We start from the raw sequence: 17,734 nt of genomic DNA on the forward strand, positions 1-17,734 counted from the left end.
GTTGCCTCTGTGCCTTGTCCCGGGTCATCACGCCTTCCTTGTGCCTTGAACTCATTGGGGACTGTGTTGCTTTCATTGTGCCTTGAACCCATTGATGGTAAGTTGCCATTGTCTGGAACCAGCTGGAGTTGTGTTGTCTCTGTTGCATCTTGAACCCGTGTTTGCCTTGGTTATACCTTCAACTCTGAGTGCCGTGAGGGCTGTTGTTCCACCAGTGCTGTTCCCATGCTTTAGGCACAAAAGAGACTGGCCTAGTTTCTTCCATTGCTTTTGCTACATCCAAGTTGTTTAGAACAGACTTTAAAAAGACTTCTCACAGAGCTGGGACTGGGGAATGACTACAGGGTTGGTTGTATGAAATAAACACACTTACTCCACTTGTGCTATGTGTGTGAGGACTGGGGCAGGACAGCTTTCTCTGCATCAAGAAATATCAGCACCGCAGGGATTTGGTTGTTCTTCCCCAAATACTCCAATAGGTTAACAACTTGCCTTACATTACTCTTCGTTTGTCTACCATTTATAAAACCAGTTTGATCATTATGAATCATTTGTTGCATGACTGTCATTAACCTATTTGCTAATATTTTAGCAAAAATCTTGTAATCTGTATTTAAGAGTAATATGGGCCTATAATTTTTTGGCTGGGTGTGGTCTTGCTCCTCCTTTGGAATCAAAGAAATATAAGCTGTCCTCCAAGATGGGGGTACATCTCCTCCAGATTGTATATTAGTAAATAATTCTTTAAGTGGTCCCACCATTTCTAACTGCAAATGTTTATAATAAGCAGCTGTCAAGCCATCCGTCCCAGGAGCTTTACCCACTTTCAACTGCTTAATTGCAAACATAATCTCCTCAGTGGTTATTGGTTGATTTAAACCCTCCCTTTGCTCTTTTGTAATTGTAGGAATATTCTCTTTCTGTAAATATCTATCTATATCTGTACCTTGAATTTTATCACTAGCATACAACCTCGTATAAAATTCTAAAAATGCTTTTTTAATCATATTTTGCTGATAAACCTCTTTACCTTTGTATTCTATTTTCTCTATAGTCCGTGACTTTTGTTTTTTCCTTAACAAATATGCTAACCACCTCCCTGGTTTATTAGCATTACAAAAAATATTATGTTTAGCATATTGCAAATTAGTTGCGACCTTATCAGCCATTAACATATTAAATTAGACTAGACTTTCAATCTGCCAACCCCTGCTGCTGGGAGACAGGTCCCATAAAATGGTTCCGCCCTAGGCGCCTGATGGACCCAGAAAGGTTCTTGAAGGAGCTTGGGACATTCCCCACCTCTCAATCCTGCGATTCAGCTGAGGTTCTGGTGGCATCCTGGGAACGGGTGGCTACCAACGCCTTGAACAGAATTGCACCTTTGTGGCCTCTAACCCGAAAACGCAGATCCCGGATTGCTCCTTGGTTTTCCATGGAGCTCCGGGAAATGAAACATCGGAAAAGACGCTTAGAGGAGAGTTGGAGATCCTCCCGATCTGAATCTGACCGAACACAGTTAAGAAGCCATATTAGGTCTTATCTAGTGGCGATGGAAGCGGCGAAACGTCACTACTTCGCCGCCCTCATTGCATCTGCAGAAAACCGCCCAGCGGCCCTGTTTCGTGTGACCCACTCCCTCCTCAATCAGGGAGTGAGGGAAGACCCTTTGCAGGGCAGAGCTGAGGATTTTGTACAGTTTCTGCATGATAAAATCGCTCAGATCTGGATCGGATTGGACTCTGACTGGGCAGAATCCAATCGGGAGACTAGGGTGGGTCTTGAGAATAATATCTGGATTGAGTTTTACCCTGTTTCTGTCAACGAAGTGGACAGGGTTGTGGGCAAACTTAGTTCCTCCACTTGCTTATTGGACCCTTGTCCCTCCTGGTTGGTTTCGGCTGCCAGAGAGGTGACTAGAGACTGGATCCAGGCAATTGTCAATGCTTCGTTGAGAGAGGGGAACTTCCCTGCCTCTCTTAAGGAGGCGGTGGTTCGACCTCTCCTCAAGAAGCCTTCCCTGGATCCAGACTCACTTAATAACTATTGTCCCATCTCCAACCTTCGCTTCATCGCTAAGGTTGTTGAGACTGTAGTGGCTCAACAGCTCCCACAATTCCTGGAGGAAACGGAATACCTTGACCTGTACCAATCAGGCTTCCAACACGGTCACAGCACGGAAACGGCATTGGTCGCTCTGGTGAATGATCTCTGGCGGGCTCGGGATGGGGGTTGTTCCTCCATCCTGGTCCTACTTGACTTCTCAGCGGCCTCTTTTGATACCATCGACCATGGTATCCTACTGCAGCGACTTGTGGGGTTAGGGGTGGGAGGCACTGTCTTACGGTGGTTTTCCTCCTACCTCTCGGGTCGCTTTCAGTTTGTATGGGCGGGAGGGCAGAGATCCACCCCAAGGCAACAAAATGTATACCTAACCTTGCATTTATTAAGTATTTTTGATCTTTACTTCTAATATGAGTCTCTTGTAAACAAATTACATCATTTTTAAACTGTTTCAAATAATGAAATATTTTTCTCCTCTTTTGTGGTGAATTTAGGCCATTAACATTCCAGGTCAAAAATCTAGTTGCCATTCTTGGCCCCTTGAAGCACTTGGAGCATCTGCTGGAAATCTCCATGCATTTTACTTTTTGGCCTTGCTCCTCCCACTGCTTCTGTTTTTGTAATATCTTGAATCATTTGAAGTTGCTGCACTCTTAATTCTTCTTGACGCTTGGCTGCTGCTCGAGTCTGTCTTTGATCCTTAGGTTCTTCTATCTCCAAAGCTTGAACAGTAGTCGAAAATTGTATTAATTCTTCTTGAATAATCAAATCACCCTTTTGGGCCTGTGCCAACAGTTCTTCTTTCTCCCCCTTTCTTGCCCCCTCTATTTCTGTCTTCCTTCTAGCTTCCTGGGGCTGTGGGCATTCAGCCTTTAATACATTGGTATAGAAATCTCTTGCCTTCCACACTGAATTGAGACGATATCTTTCTCCTGAATAATTCACCACTAGACCAGCTGGAACTTCCCATCTATACTATATATGATGGTATCTCAGTTCTTCCACCAGAAAGGCATAATCCTTTCTGGCTCGCAACATTTTGGGGGGAATTTTTTTCAATGTTAAAAGCTCCTGCCCCTGCACTTGAAGTTTATTTTTAAAAGTGACTTGTAGGATTTCATTGCATAGTCTCTTTGTTGTAAAATAAACTATAATGTCTCTTGGTGGGTGTTTCTGTCCGGCCACCCATGAATTGACACGATAAATTTTGTCAATTTGCCGTTCAAAATTTGCTTTTTGATCTCCCATTATCTGTGCAAATGCTTATGAAAAGATCTGTCTCCAATTCTCTTGCTTATTTTCCTTGAGGCCTCTTATTCTCAGAGCAAATTCCATTTCTATATATTGTATCATTATCACATCAGTCTCTGCTCTTTCCATCTTGTCCTGGACCTCTCCCATTTTATTTTCCAAGTTCTCATTAGTCTGCTTAATTTCTTCCACTTTTTTCATCTATTGCTTCAATATGTCCTGCCAATCCTTGTACTGCCATAATAACATCTTCTCTAATTTCTTGGTTTCGTTTTTGAATAGTCCTTTGACTTGGGCTATCTCTTCAGCTACCTCTCGAGTTTGCTCCTGAAACATTGAAGCAATTTTTTTTTCTGTAACAGAGGCTTGTGTTTTGAGGGCTTCCTGCAACATTTCAAATGTTAATATTATTGGTTCCGTTGGAACAGAGAGAGATTGCAATCTGGACGTTTGAGCTGGCGAAGTCCCAGCACTTTTGGGGACAATAGCCTTAATTTGTTTTGAAGCCATTTTTAGTTTCCAATTTAAATTTAATCAGCTGCCAGAACAATAGATCCACCAAATCCAGAAATCAGTCTTTAAATAATATCAATCCTTTTTTTTAAAAAAAAATCACTGCTGTAATCTTTGATCTTCTCCTTTTTAAAAAAAAACAAAACACAAATCTCTAATTTTGAACAGGGGCTGCCAACACTAAAAGAAACTTTCCTTTTTAACTTTCGCTTTCATGCCCCATTAGAGCTCAATCGCCATCTTGGTTTCACTTTCTTCCCTTAATAAGTCAGAAGGAAGTAATACACATTTGGAGTTAAAGTTCAGTAGTTGCAGATCTAATCTCTCCTGAGTTTGATCAGCCTGCTTCCGAATGATGTTTATTCAAGTGTTGTTTGCAGGGGTGGTCGCGGCGTCTTCTGCTTAAAGCAGAAACGTCCCCGATCTGGAGCTCTGTCGGGCTTCCAGGGAACTCTCACCCTTCGAGTCCCAGAATTGTTCCTGGGGCTCCTTGGGGAGCTCTACCTACGCCCGTCTGCTCTCTTCCTCCCCTTTTCCCGGGGAGAAAGTTTCGAAGCTGCTAGACAGCTGATTTGCGCTGTTCTAGCGGCTTTACAAGATCGCGGGGCTGGCGCTCAAGAAAAGAGCGTCCTCGGTGCCCGCGGTGCCACCGGAAGTCCGGAAAAGAAGCAATAATGACGTGGCTGTAGGCATGTGCTTTAAGCCAATTCAGAAGAAGACGGGAGAAGAAAGAGATAGTCTTGCTCCCATATTCCAAGAAGGGGGTAGGGGGAAGCAGACACAGGAAAAGGAGAAGGACGAAGGGCGGCATATAAATCAAATTAAAAAAAAAAAAAAAGAAGGCCAATCAGCTTGACAACATTCAGGAAAATCCTAGAAAATATAATGAAGCAGTTGGTTTGTAGGCATTTAGAAAGGGACGAGGTGATTTCCAGATCTGCCAGCACGGGTCATGCCGACGAATCAGCCACCCTGAGTCTCCGGAGAAAGGCGGCATATAAATTGAATTAATAAATTAATAATAAATTTTTAAAAATCTTACTGCTTTCTTTAAATTAATTTAAATGAAATTAACTTGTTTGACAATGTGACTTGATTGGTGGACTAAGGGAACGAAGCCCCATGCTTAGACTTCATTGAGGCATTTGATAAGACTAGGGTCTCCCTGATAAACCGGAACAGTGACAGATGGATAGCCTTGTTTCTAGGTGGATTTGCAGTTGACTGGATGACTGGGGACAACATTCAGACCTTAGTGGTCTACATGGAAGGAGGGATACGTAGCAGGACATCTCAGGGTTCCTTTCTTGGACCCAGTAGCCTTCATCAAAGACTGAGATGAAGGAACTGACGAGAAGTTGTGGACCACACAAAGCCGGGGCGGGGGGGGGGGGTGTTTGCTAGCATTCCAGAAGACGTGCTGGAAGTTCAAAAAGACCTTGAGGGGCTTTTAACTTTGGCCCTTAGGCAGCAACATGCTCATTGGTGAGAAATGCAAAAATTAGATGCACAGATAGAAGATGGGGATCCTTGGCTCTTAGTATTTGTGAGAAGAATCTGGGTGTCACGGTAGATCTCAGACTAAGCCTGAGCCAGCAAGGTGCCACAGCTGCCAAAAGAGCCAATGCAATTTTGGGCTGTGTAACTGAAAAGAGTACAAAGAGTGACAAAGATAGTAAAAGGCTTGGCGTCTAAATCCTACCAAGAGCAATTGAACTCAGTACGTTTAGCCTAAAGAAGGGAAAGCTGAGCAGAGACAGAACAGCAGTCTTCCAATCCATGAAGGGAAGTCACAGGGCGGACAGTGTGGATTTATTCCTTGTAATGCCCTTTGAGGGCAAGATGAGAACCAGCAGGTAGCAGCCTCCAATGGGAGATCCAGACTTGAAATAAGGAGGATTTACTTGCGTGGGAGACTATTAAGGAGTAGGTCAGGCTGCCTTCTGAAGTGATGGGTGCTCAGTCATTAGAGGTTTTCATGAAACGATTGAGCCATATTTTTGTCAGGAATAGTGTGAGGGTTCCTACTGTAAGCATGGGGTTGGGTCTCTGTGTACCTTCCACATCTATGATTCTCTGTCTCTGGATATTCCTCTCGGGTGGAGGAGAAGCGCCTTGCATCGTATCTCTGTTTTTTTGTAGTCCTCATTTTCTGAAGAGGAGGAGGTGTACAGCATGGCTACCACTTTGAGACGCATTGCCTTCTTCCACAGGTGAGTGGAAATTATTCAATCTGGCTATTTTGTCCAAGATTCCTGCTCTTGAAGAAGGTCTCTGCTTTTAGACACCTTCCTCCTCTGCACCAGTCCTAAATAGAGGCATGGCATCCTTGGGGAATGTCCAGGAACTGGCCCTTGTGCCCTTTTCATCCGCAGTGCCCATGACCTGACTCCGTGGAGGTTCTTTGAGCCCTGCGTCCGTCTCCTGCGCCACCTGCTGAACACAGGCGAGGCCTGCGAGCAGGTACTGGGCCAACTGACCTGAGCCAGAAACAGTTGGGGACTTCTCTTCTTGGGCCACATTCTTCCTCAGCTGCGCTTCCGTGTTTTTCTTGCGCCCATGGGGGTCCGATGCCTGCCTGCTGCCTCCCGCTTCTCCTTGCAGGTGGTGATTCCTGCCATGACTTGCGCCCACTTCTCGCTGCTCTGGGAACTGTCCCACTGCTCAGCCGGGGCCCTCCCTGACCAGGTGAGCGGGTTTTGGGGATCTCTTGCCACGGCCCTTACTGCCAGGCTTTCATGATTGCCTTTTCATCCCCAGCAGCATCTGCTCAGCCTCAAGGACAAAGTGGCTGCCTTTTGCTCCCTCTGCCAGAGCTGCCTCATGGACATGGAGCCCTGTATCCAGAAGCAGGTGAGGGATGTCTGAGCCGTGGGGGGTGTGGTGGGTGGGATGAGAAGGGCTGCCCACTTGAGCAGGAGCAGGGGCTTGCTGGGCCAGTCTTTCACATTTCCTATCTGTCTCTACAGTGCAACAGGTCAAGTGAATACCAGGTGGGAGAAAGGGGCTTGTGAGCTGCAGCGTACCTAGTGGTGGAATTTAATTTTTTTTACTACTGGTTCTATGGGCATGGCTTGGTGGATGTGGCTTGGTGGGCATGGCAGGGGAATGATACTGCAAAAACTCCATTCCAACCCCACTCCAGGGGGAAGGATATTGCAAAATCTCCATTCCCACCCCATTCTGGGGCTAGGCAAAGGTGGTATTTGCCGGTTCTCCAAATGACTCAAAATTTCAGCTACTGGTTCCCTAGAACCTCTCAGAACCTGCTGAATTTCACCCCTGAGTGTACCTCATCTGTTGTGGCCCGCCAGCGGCCTGCGTGGATCGTGGCTGATCCTGATGAAGAGGAGGCTGGTGTGGTATCGCGCCAGCAGCCTGCACAGCCAGCGCTCGCATCGGACAGCGAGGAGGCTGAAGAGGATGTGGTGCCAGAGGCAGAGGCTCAGACAGGGCCTTCAGAACCTTCAGAGGTTCCTTCAAGTGGATAGAGCGAAGTGGAGGAGCCTCTCCTCAATGCTTGAGCATGCAGGGCTGCCAAAAGGCAGGAGTGGCTACTCAGGAGGAGGAGGTCTACTCAAGAGTAGGGCTTGAGGATAATTGGCCACCCCCATAGCCTATTTAAGTCTCACGCAGCTCGTGCTTTTTTGCTGGAAACAACTCGTATTTATAATCAGAGTATTTTGGTTTATCATATCTTGCTTTTTGGGCTGGTTGCCAACCTTTGCCGGTCTTGTTTATTCTTGCTACTTAATAAATTTGATAAGGACCGTTGGTGTGTGTCAATCTCGGAAATCCGGAGCTGGGGCAGAACATCATCAAAGGCCTTAAACTGTAACTTTAAGAGGGGAGTGTGTCTGTGTATGTCTGTGTGTGTGTGTGGTCCTAAAGTGAGGACCTCTCGTTCAGGGACAGTTCCAAATTACAACAGCGTAGAAAGTGAAGGGGGGGAGAGAAAGAACCTATGACTGATCATCAGGAGTTGCAGCAATTGCACCATCACCATTTCTGCCCTGCCCAGCCTGTTTCCACAAGCAAAGTCAATGGGGAAGCTGGAAGGAGATCTTGGGTTGCCCCAGCAGCGTGGCTGTTGGTGTCCTGTAGCGCCTGCCCGTCCACAGCGCCCTCCTGTGCTTTGTAATGCCTGCTCTGTAGCCCCCTTTTGTGGCACTGGTCCTCCATAGCGCCTGTGTGCCTGGGCCACGGTTTCAACACTTATTCCCACATTGGGGTCATGTGAGGTCCCCTATTAATAACCTTCATGTTCCTCACTGAAAGATGGTAAGGGGGATTGCAGGGATTGTTGTTGCTAAGCGATGCGATCACATGATGTCACACTTTACGACTACCTTTCTTAGTGATGAAAATTCTAGCCCCAATCATTGTCGTAACCTGAGGACTACCTGCAAGACTTGTAAGAATGAATTTTGGGAGAGATTGTAGAACACTAATGCAAAAGGACATTTATCAGCAGTAGTTAAACGAGATGAATTACTGTTTTAAATGAGCAGATCCTTTTTGAGTGTACTTCTACAAAAGTGAATGCTTAAAAATATTTAGGATGCCTCTAAGTGTAACTCTGCCCTGTTCAGTACTTTTTGCTATAAAAATCAGTGGTGATGGTACTTATTTATTTATTTATTTATTTATTTATTTATTTATTTATTTATTTATTTATGTATTATTTAAATTTTTATACCGCCCTTCTCCCGAAGGACTCAGGGTGGTGTACAGCCAACACTAAAACACACATATACAAAAAATTTAAAAGCAGTTTAAAAATATATTAAATAATTTGGCCCCAGTATTATTAAAAAACTAAAACAACCATTAAAGTTCATGTTTAGGCCAGCCCAGCTTGTTGGAACAATAACGTCTTGAGGGCACGGCGAAAGGTGCGTAGGTCAGGGATCATCCGTATCTCCAGGGGCAACTCATTCCAGAGAGCAGGTACCCCCACAGAGAAGGCTCTCCCCCTGGGGATCGCCAGTCGACATTGTTTGATCAGTGGCACCCTGAGGAGTCCCTCTCTGTGGGAGGGTATTGGCCGGTGGGAGGCTATCGGTAGCAGAAGGTGATCTTGTAAGTACCCAGGTCCTAAGCCATGGAGCGCTTTAAAGATGGTAACCAACACCTTTAATCGCACCCGGAAGACCACTGGGAGCCAGTGCAGCTCGCGCAGGAGAGGTGTTACATTGGTGCGCCGTGTCGCTCCCATAATCACCCGCGTGGCTGCATTCTGGACCAGTTGGAGCCTCCGAGTGCTCTTCAAGGGGAGCCCCATGTAGAGAGCATTATAGTAGTCCAGACTGGAGGTGACAAGGGCATGAGTGACCGTGCGCAAGGAGTCCTGGTCCAGAAAGGGACGCAGCTGGTGAATCAGGCGAACCTGATAAAAAGCCCCCCTGGCCACAGGCGTCACATTTATTTATTTATTTATTTATTTATTTATTTATTTATTTATTTATTTATTTATTTATTTATTTTTCAGATTTCTATACCGCCCTTCTTCCGGACTCAGGGCAGTGAACAGCCAAATATAAAACATTCATACACAAAAGTTAAAATAGATTTAAAATAATTAAATAAAATTTGGCCCATAATTTAAAACATTTCAATTAAAATCAATATCAAATTTTAAAACCAACCATAAAATCAGGACAGCCCGGCTAACTAAAAAAAGTAGGTTTTAAGGGCCCGACGAAAAGTCCGGAGGTCTGGGATCACTCATATCTCTAGGGGTAGATTGTTCCAGAGGGTAGGTGGCACCACAGAGAAGGCTCTCCCCCTGGGTCGCCAGCAGACATTGTCTGGCCAACGGCACCCTGGGGAGGCCCTCTCTGTGGGAGCGAACTGGCCGGTGGGAGGCAATTGGTGGCAGAAGGCAGTCCCGTAAGTACCCCGGCCCTAAGCCATGGAGCGCTTTAAAGGTGATCACCAACACCTTGAAGCGCACCCGGAAGTCCACCGGAAGCCAATGCAACTCGCGCAGGAGAGGAGTCACATGGGAGCACCCCGTCACTCCCATAATCCCCTGCGCGGCCGCATTCTGCACCAGTTGGAGCCTCCGGGTGTAACGTCTATAGCGTTACAATAGTCCAGAGGAGAAGTGACAAGTGCTTGAGTGACCGTGTGTAGGGAGTCCTGATCCAGAAAGGGGTGCAACTGGCGTATCAGGCGAACCTGATAGAAAGCCCCCCTGGCCACGGCCGTCATATGCTCTTCTAAAGACAGCCGTGCGTCCAGGAGGACGCCCAAGTTGCGGGCCCTTTCCGTGGGGGCCAATGATTTGCCCCCAATAACCAGCGATGGCATCAGCTAGCTATACCGGGACGCCGGCAGCCACAGCCACTCAGTCTTGGAAGGGTTGAGTCGAAGCCTGTTTCTCCCCATCCAGACCCGCACGGCCTCCAGGCACCTCCAGGGACATCACTTCCAAGGCATCATTGGGGTGGTCCGGGGTGGAGATGTACAGATGAGTATCATCAGCGTACTGATGGAACTTCACCCCAAAACCACGGATGATCTCACCCAGCGGCTTCACATAAATGTTTTTTTTTTTTTTTATTGCAAAAGTTTTACAATTACATTTTCACCCCTTTTTCCCCCCCACCTCCCCCCCCAAACTTCCCAACCTCCCTAACCCTCCCTAACCCTCCCCTCCCCCCAAACTTCCCAACCTCCCTAACCCTCCCTAACCCTCCCCTCCCCCCCCCCTGACTTCCCTATAATATACTCATAATCATGAGGAACCCTAATATAACACTTATATATAAACTTGAGCCCCTCCCTCCCCTGTATAATTTTTCTCTTTATCTCATTACTTTAAAAAATTTCTAGTACATTATTTTCAAGTAAAGGCTATTTGATACTTTCTAGTTTGATATTTGTTCTGAACATATTCTATCCATCTTTTCCATTCCCACTCATAAGTCTCTTGTGAACAATCTTTTAAATATGCTGAAATCTTCTCCATCTCTGCAAAACTGGCCATCTTCAAAGTCCATTCCTCAATAGTGGGCAAAGCTTCATTCTTCCAGTGTTTACCTATCAACAATCTTGCTGCTGTTATCATATACAATATCAATTTTGTTTCACCCAATGTAAAACCCCTAACTATACCCAGTAAAAACAATTGTGGAGAAAATTGAATTTTTTTCTTCAAAACATTCTGCATGACCCACCAAATTTTTATCCAAAAAGCCTTAACTTTCCTACAGGTCCACCAAACATGATAATACGTAGCATCCAAACATTCACATCTCCAACATTTTGGCTGAACATTAGGGTACATACATGACAACTTTTTGGGATCTAAATGCCATCTATAAAACATTTTGTAGAAATTTTCCCTCAGGTTCTGCGACTGTGTAAATTTAACATTCTGAACCCAAATTTTTTCCCATGTTTCCAGCATCACTGGTTCTTCAAAATTCTGTGCCCACTTAATCATACAGTCTTTAACTAGTTCAGTTTCTGAATCTCTTTCTAGCAAAACATTATAAAGCCTTTTGATATGCATTGGACCTTTCTCTCTTATATGTCTAACCAATTCTTCCTCATGCAATATAATACCAGTTTTTTGGTCCTCTTTCCATCTCAGTTGTAATTGATTATATTGTAACCAAGTTAAATTAATCCCTTCATCCAACAGTGTCTGCAATGTCTTCAGCTGCCATCTGCCCGCATCTGTAAAAAGAACCTCTTTATATAAAAACCCCCCGAGTGACATTATATTTGTATTCCACAAAGTATGACCAAGATCCAGCCATAACGGTATTTTATAATCCCATTTGAGTCGGTGCTTCTTCCAAACTCTCATCAAAGAATCTCTAAGTATATGACTTTTAAATACTTTATCTACTTTGTCGTCGTAAAATAAGTAAGCATGCCATACAAATTCAAGATCAAAACTTTCTGCATTCAATATTCCAGTCTTTTTCCTTCCAAACCAATCACTTGTTGAAGTTAAAGCTGCCGCATCATAATATAGCTGTAGGTTTGGAAGTTTAAGACCTCCTCTTTCTGGAACATCTTGCATAATTTTCAATTTCACTCTCGGCTTCTTCTCGTTCCAGACAAACTTATTCACTCCAGATTGCCAAACTTTCAATTGTTTATCACTTTTAAGCACCGGAATCATTTGAAACAAAAAAAGAAATCTTGGCAAAATATTCATCTTAACTGCTGCTATTCTTCCAAGTAAAGACAGCTGCAGTTTTTTCCAAGTCTCCATGTCTTTCTGCACCTCTCGCCACAACACCTCATAGTTATTTTGAAACAATTTCATGTTTGATTCTGCAACCTGAACTCCTAGATATTTTACCTTAGGTACAGTCTCAAAACCTGCCCTCCTTTCAAGTTCACATTCACATAAATGTTGAACAGGAGGGGCGAGAGGACCGACCGTTGTGACACCCCACATATAAGGCGCCTCGGAGTCGACCGCTGCCCCCCCCGTCAACACAGATTGCGACCAGTCGGAGTGGTAGGAGGAGAACCACCGCAAAATGGTGCCCCCCACTCCCAGTCCCTCCAGCCGGCGCAACAAGATACCATGGTCGATGGTATCAAAAGCCGTTGAGAGATCTAACAGGACCAGGATAGAGGAATAACCCCTACCCCGGGCCCTCCAGAGATCATCCACCAACGCGACCAATGCCGTTTCCGTGCTGTACCCAGGCCTGAAACCGGACTGGAGCGGATCTAAATAGACAGCTTCATCCAGGTACTGGGGAAGCTGTCGCGCCACCACACTCTCAACAACCTTCGCAATAATACAAAGGTTGGAGACTGGACGATAGTTAGCCAAAACAGCCGGATCCAGGGAGGGCTTCTTGAGGAGCGGCCTCACAACCGCCTCTTTCAAGGCGGCCGGCAGGACACCCTCGCTCAAAGAAGCATTAATAATCCCCTGGAGCCAGCCTCGTGTAATCTCCTGGGAAGCCAGCACCAACCAGGAGGGACACGGGTCCAATAAACATGTCGCGTTCAGCCGTCCCAAGATCCTGTCCACGTCCTCGGGAGCCACAGGATCAAACTCCTCCCAGATAACATTCTCAAGGCCTGCCTCAGTCATCTCGTCTGAACTAACCCAGTCAGCGGCCAAGTCTTCCCGAATCCGAGTTATTTTATCATGCAGATACTGTACAAAGTCCTCAGCTTGGCCCTGCAAGGGGTCATCCCACACTCCCAGATGGAGGAGGGAGCGGGTCACCCTAAACAGGACGGCTGAGCGATTATCTGATGATGCGAGAAGAGCGGCAAAATAGCTAAATTTCGCCGCTTTTATCGCCACTAGGTAGGTCTTAATATGAGACCTTACCAGTGTCAAGTCGGATTCGGGTCGACTGGCCCTCCAACCGCTCTCTAGACATCTTCCGGCCCTTCATCTCCCTCAGCTCCTCGGAGAACCAAGGAGCTAAGTGAGTTCGGTGCCGGGTCAGAGACCGCAAAGGCACGACACGGTCCAAAGCCCCGGCGGCCGCACTATCCCAGGCAGCCACCAGGTCTTCAGCCGAGTCGTGAGCCAGGGTCTCAGGAAATGGCCCAAGCTCCCTCTGGAACCTATCAGGATATCCCTCAATATTCAGTATTCTTTCTTCTGTTGAATTCATCCAGTCACTAATTGCTGATAGGGCAGCTGCCTCATAATATAATCTTAAATTGGGCATTTTGAGACCTTCTCTTTCACGTATATCCTGCATTATTTTTTGCTTTATTCTCGGTCTCTTTCCTGCCCAAACAAAATTATTAATTAATTAATTTATTTATTTATTTATTTATTTATTAAATTTTTATACCGCCCCCTCTCCCGAAGGACTCGGGGTGGTGAACAGCCAAAATTAAAAACACACAATACAAATATTAAAATACATTAAAACAGAATTAAATTATCTTAGGCTACTCCAATTTAAAACCCCATTACCCATAAAATTCACCAATTAAAAATTTTTAACCCAGCCCGGCTTGCTGAAATAAAAACGTCTTCAGGGCCCGGCGGAAGGTCCGGAGATCCGGGATTAGTCGTATCCCTGGGGGCAGCTTCTGCCATATCTTCAAATTTTCATCTTTTTTAAGTATTGGTATCATTTGAAAAATAAATAAAAACTTAGGCAAAACATTCATTTTTACTTCTGCTATTCTTCCCAACAAAGATAATTGTAATTTTTTCCAATTTTCCATCTCTCTCTGTATTTTTTGCCACAATGGATCATAATTATGCTTAAATAATTTCGCATTTGATGTTGTAATATAAACCCCTAAATACTTAACTTTTTTTACTATTTCAAATCCTGTTAATCTTTCTAATTCTTCTTTTTCATTTTGTAATCATGTTTTTAGTTATTATCTTCATTTTCCCTGCATTTATTTTAAATCCAGATACTTGTCCATATTGATTAATTATATCCATTAGACCTGCAACCGACTGTAATGGTTGGGTTAAAGTAACAAGTCGTCTGCGAATGCTCGTAAACTATAGTCATACTGCCTAATCTTAATTCCACTTATTTTTCCGACCCACGTATCTTACTTAACAAAAATTCCAAAGTCAAGATAAACAATAATGGAGACAAAAGGCATCCTTGTCTTGTTCCTTTTTCTATATTAACAGTACCTGTTAAACTACCATGAATTATTATTTGCGCTGTTTGTTTCTGGTATATTGCCTTAATAGATTTTGTGAAATATTCTCCAAACTGCATTCTTTATATTATTTTCAATAAGAAATGCCAATTCAATCGATCAAATGCTTTCTCTGCATCAAGAAATATTAGCACCGCAGGGACTTGGTTGTTCTTCCCCAAATACTCCAATAGGTTAACAACTTGCCTTACATTACTCTTCATTTGTCTACCATTTATAAAACCAGTTTGATCATTATGAATCATTTGTTGCATGACTGTCATTAACCTATTTGCTAGTATTTTAGCAAAAATCTTATAATCTGTATTTAAAAGTGATATGGGCCTATAATTTTTTGGCTGGGTGTGGTCTTGATCCTCCTTTGGAAGCAGAGAAATAAAAGCTGTCCTCCAGGATGGGGGTACATCTCCTCCAGATTGTATATTAGTAAATAATTCCTTAAGTGGTCCCACCATTTCTAACTGCAAGTATTTGTAATAAGCGGCTGTCAAACCATCCGTCCCAGGGGCTTTACCCACTTTCAACTGCTTAATTGCAAACATAATTTCCTCAGAAGTTATCGGTTGATTTAAACCCTCCCTTTGCTCTTTTGTAATTATAGAAATATTCTCTTTCTGTAAATATCTATATCTATACTTTGAATTTTATCACTAGCATACAATGTTATGTTTATTATTCAAATATATCAAAATACCTCTCATAAATGCTTTACTTGCGTCCCAAACCATTTCCATAGATGTACCCTTATGCATATTCATAATGAAAAATTCTTTCATAAATTTTTTACATTCTTTTACATTTTCCTCAAATCTAAACAGATTTTCATTTAACCTCCAAGACCTCTTCAATCCCTTTCCGTACTCTAATTCCATCCAAACTGGACTATGAGCCATTAAAACTCTTGGACATATCTTCGTCTTCTTCACCCTAAAAAAGAGATCATTAGTAGTTAATATGAAATCAATCCTAGCAAAAGATTGATGTCTATCAGAAAAAAAAGTAAAATCTTTTTCTTCAGAGTTCCTCTCTCGCCAGATATCTCTCAACCCTGGACTATTGTAATAGTCTTACATGGGGCTTCCCTTGAAGAGCATTCAGAAGCTAGAGCTGGTGCAGAGTGCAGCAGTGCAGGCAGCTTTGGGGGGGTCCCTAGAATGGCTCCAGTAACACACTCCTCCAGGAGCTGCATTGGTTGCCAGTCTGCTTCCAGGTGCAACTCAAGGTGTTGGTGATCCCCATTAAAGCCCTTCATGGCATGGGTCCAGGTTACTTGCGAGACCGTCTCACCCCACTAGGATTGGCCCATCCCACTCTGTGAAACTTCTCAGTCATTCAGGTCATGGTTGTCCCAAAGGTGCTTTTTTCAAGAGGCAACTGGACTATGGTTTTTCTTTGAAGACATTTTGCTTCTCATCCAAGAAGCTTCTTCAGCTCTGACTGGATGATGGGCAATGGCAGGATTTATACTCCTTGCAGACAACTGGTCATTTGCATTCTTTTAGAGAGTCACTGAGACCACTTAGAGGTTTATCTGTGTTGTCAGGGTCACCTGTGCAAATGGGTGTGGAGCCTTCTTGGAACTGCTGAAAGGATTGTTGTAGACTGGAGATAGATAATGTGGTATCCCTCCCTCCTCTATTGAGAGAGAGGGCTGTACAATTTTGACATAGATGGCCTTTTTAACCCCTCTTTCAAACCAGCAATCCTTTCTGTCTAAAATGTGGACTTTGTTGTCTTCAAAAGAGCGGCCTTTGTCTTATAAATGCAGATGGACTACTGAGTCTGGTCCTGATGTGTTTGTTTCCACTCATACCGACAGGGGAGGTGTGCTGTGGGTCCCTTTAGCCCGATTATTCCTGCTGGTGGGGTCCCAGAGGAGGAGGGCCTTTTCTGCTGTGGTTCCTGCCCTCTGGAACATTCTTGCCCCCCCCTTGTGAGGTTGGCCCCAACCTTCCTATTCTAAAGACCTGAATCTGCCAGTTGGCCTGGAGCTCCAATGGGGGAACAGCACACGGGGGGGGGGGTGTTGATCAAGTAACAACAGATCCCACCTCCCCCCATTTTGCTCCCCACCCTCACCACCACGTGTCCTTGATTTTAATCTTTGGTTTTAATTTATTCAGGTTTGAACGTAGATATATTTTTATGTCTGTAAGCAGCCCAGAAGTACCTTATGGTAAAATGGGTGGTCAATGAATTTTATAAATAAATAAATCAGCTGGAGCAGAGGTTTTAAGGAGCATCTTCTTCAACTTGCTTTATGGAAAATGGGTATTTGGAAGAATTAGCTGCCTGGTTTTCATTTTGTGAGTCCCCAAAGTGTGTACATTATGATGAAATAAGAGAATGCTATATCTGGAGGGATTTGATTTGAACCGAGGCTGGCACGCTTTCTTGTGGGAGGGTGCCAACAAGCAACAAAGATACTTCCAACAGCATATTATTAGAGGCTCACTGTACAAAACCTGGCAAGAAATTAGAAAGCAACATTATACTAAAATCCCGAGATGGTTATCAACCATGGAAGCATCGATCTACCCAAATGTAATGGACATAGAAAAAACGAGCTATCAAGAATTACTGAGCGAAGAAAGGAATTTATATACGAGGCAGGAACTCGAGAACCGGGGTATAGACATTGACTGGTGGCCGTATCTCCAAATAGAATCAAGATAGAAAGCAGATCGGGCAAAATTCAGATTTCAAAATGAACCAAATGAATTAGACAAGATATTAAAAAGTACGGATGAGAAAATGATAACCAAAATTTACAATTACCTAATAAAATACAAATTAGAGTAGGAGACTGTGAAAGAAAATATGATAACTTGGGCAAGAAACATTGGATATACTATTGAATTGGATAAGTGGGATAAATTATGGAAAGAAAATTATAAGATGACAATGTCTATACCTTACAAAGAAAACCTTTATAAGATGTTCTACAGATGGCATCTACACTGGCACGTTTAGGTAAAATGTTCCCAAATGTGTCACCAATGTGTTGGAAATGCAAGTCACAGAAGGGGTCATACTACCATCTCTGGTGGTCATGTAGAAAGGCGCAACATTACTGGCAAGAAATCAAGAAAATGATTGAAGAAATAACGAAACAGAAAGTTGAAATGAGACCAGAATTTTTTCTACTTGGAATAATTACCTCACAATTTACTAAGGAAATAAAATATCTCACTATACATATCGTAACCACAGCACGCATACTATATGCTCAAAATTGGAAATCTGAACAACTGCCAAC

The 17,734-nt window shown here is 43.9% G+C and overlaps 1 protein-coding gene across 1 annotated transcript in view; it reads left to right on the plus strand.

The window, feature by feature from the left end:
* The window catches only part of STAG3 (STAG3 cohesin complex component), a 74,949-nt gene that overhangs the window by 47,554 nt on the left and 9,661 nt on the right, over positions 1-17,734 (plus strand). The window contains exons 18-21 of the mRNA XM_070941922.1: positions 5,971-6,041; positions 6,204-6,291; positions 6,433-6,516; positions 6,589-6,681. Coding sequence (XP_070798023.1) covers positions 5,971-6,041; positions 6,204-6,291; positions 6,433-6,516; positions 6,589-6,681 — 336 coding nt within the window. The remainder of the gene's footprint in view (positions 1-5,970; positions 6,042-6,203; positions 6,292-6,432; positions 6,517-6,588; positions 6,682-17,734) is intronic.

The sequence above is a fragment of the Pituophis catenifer genome, unplaced genomic scaffold (genome assembly GCF_029215685.1).
Source record: "Pituophis catenifer annectens isolate HBS135680 unplaced genomic scaffold, rPitCat1.0.hap2 SCAF_3, whole genome shotgun sequence".
Taxonomy (NCBI): Eukaryota; Metazoa; Chordata; class Lepidosauria; order Squamata; family Colubridae; genus Pituophis; species Pituophis catenifer.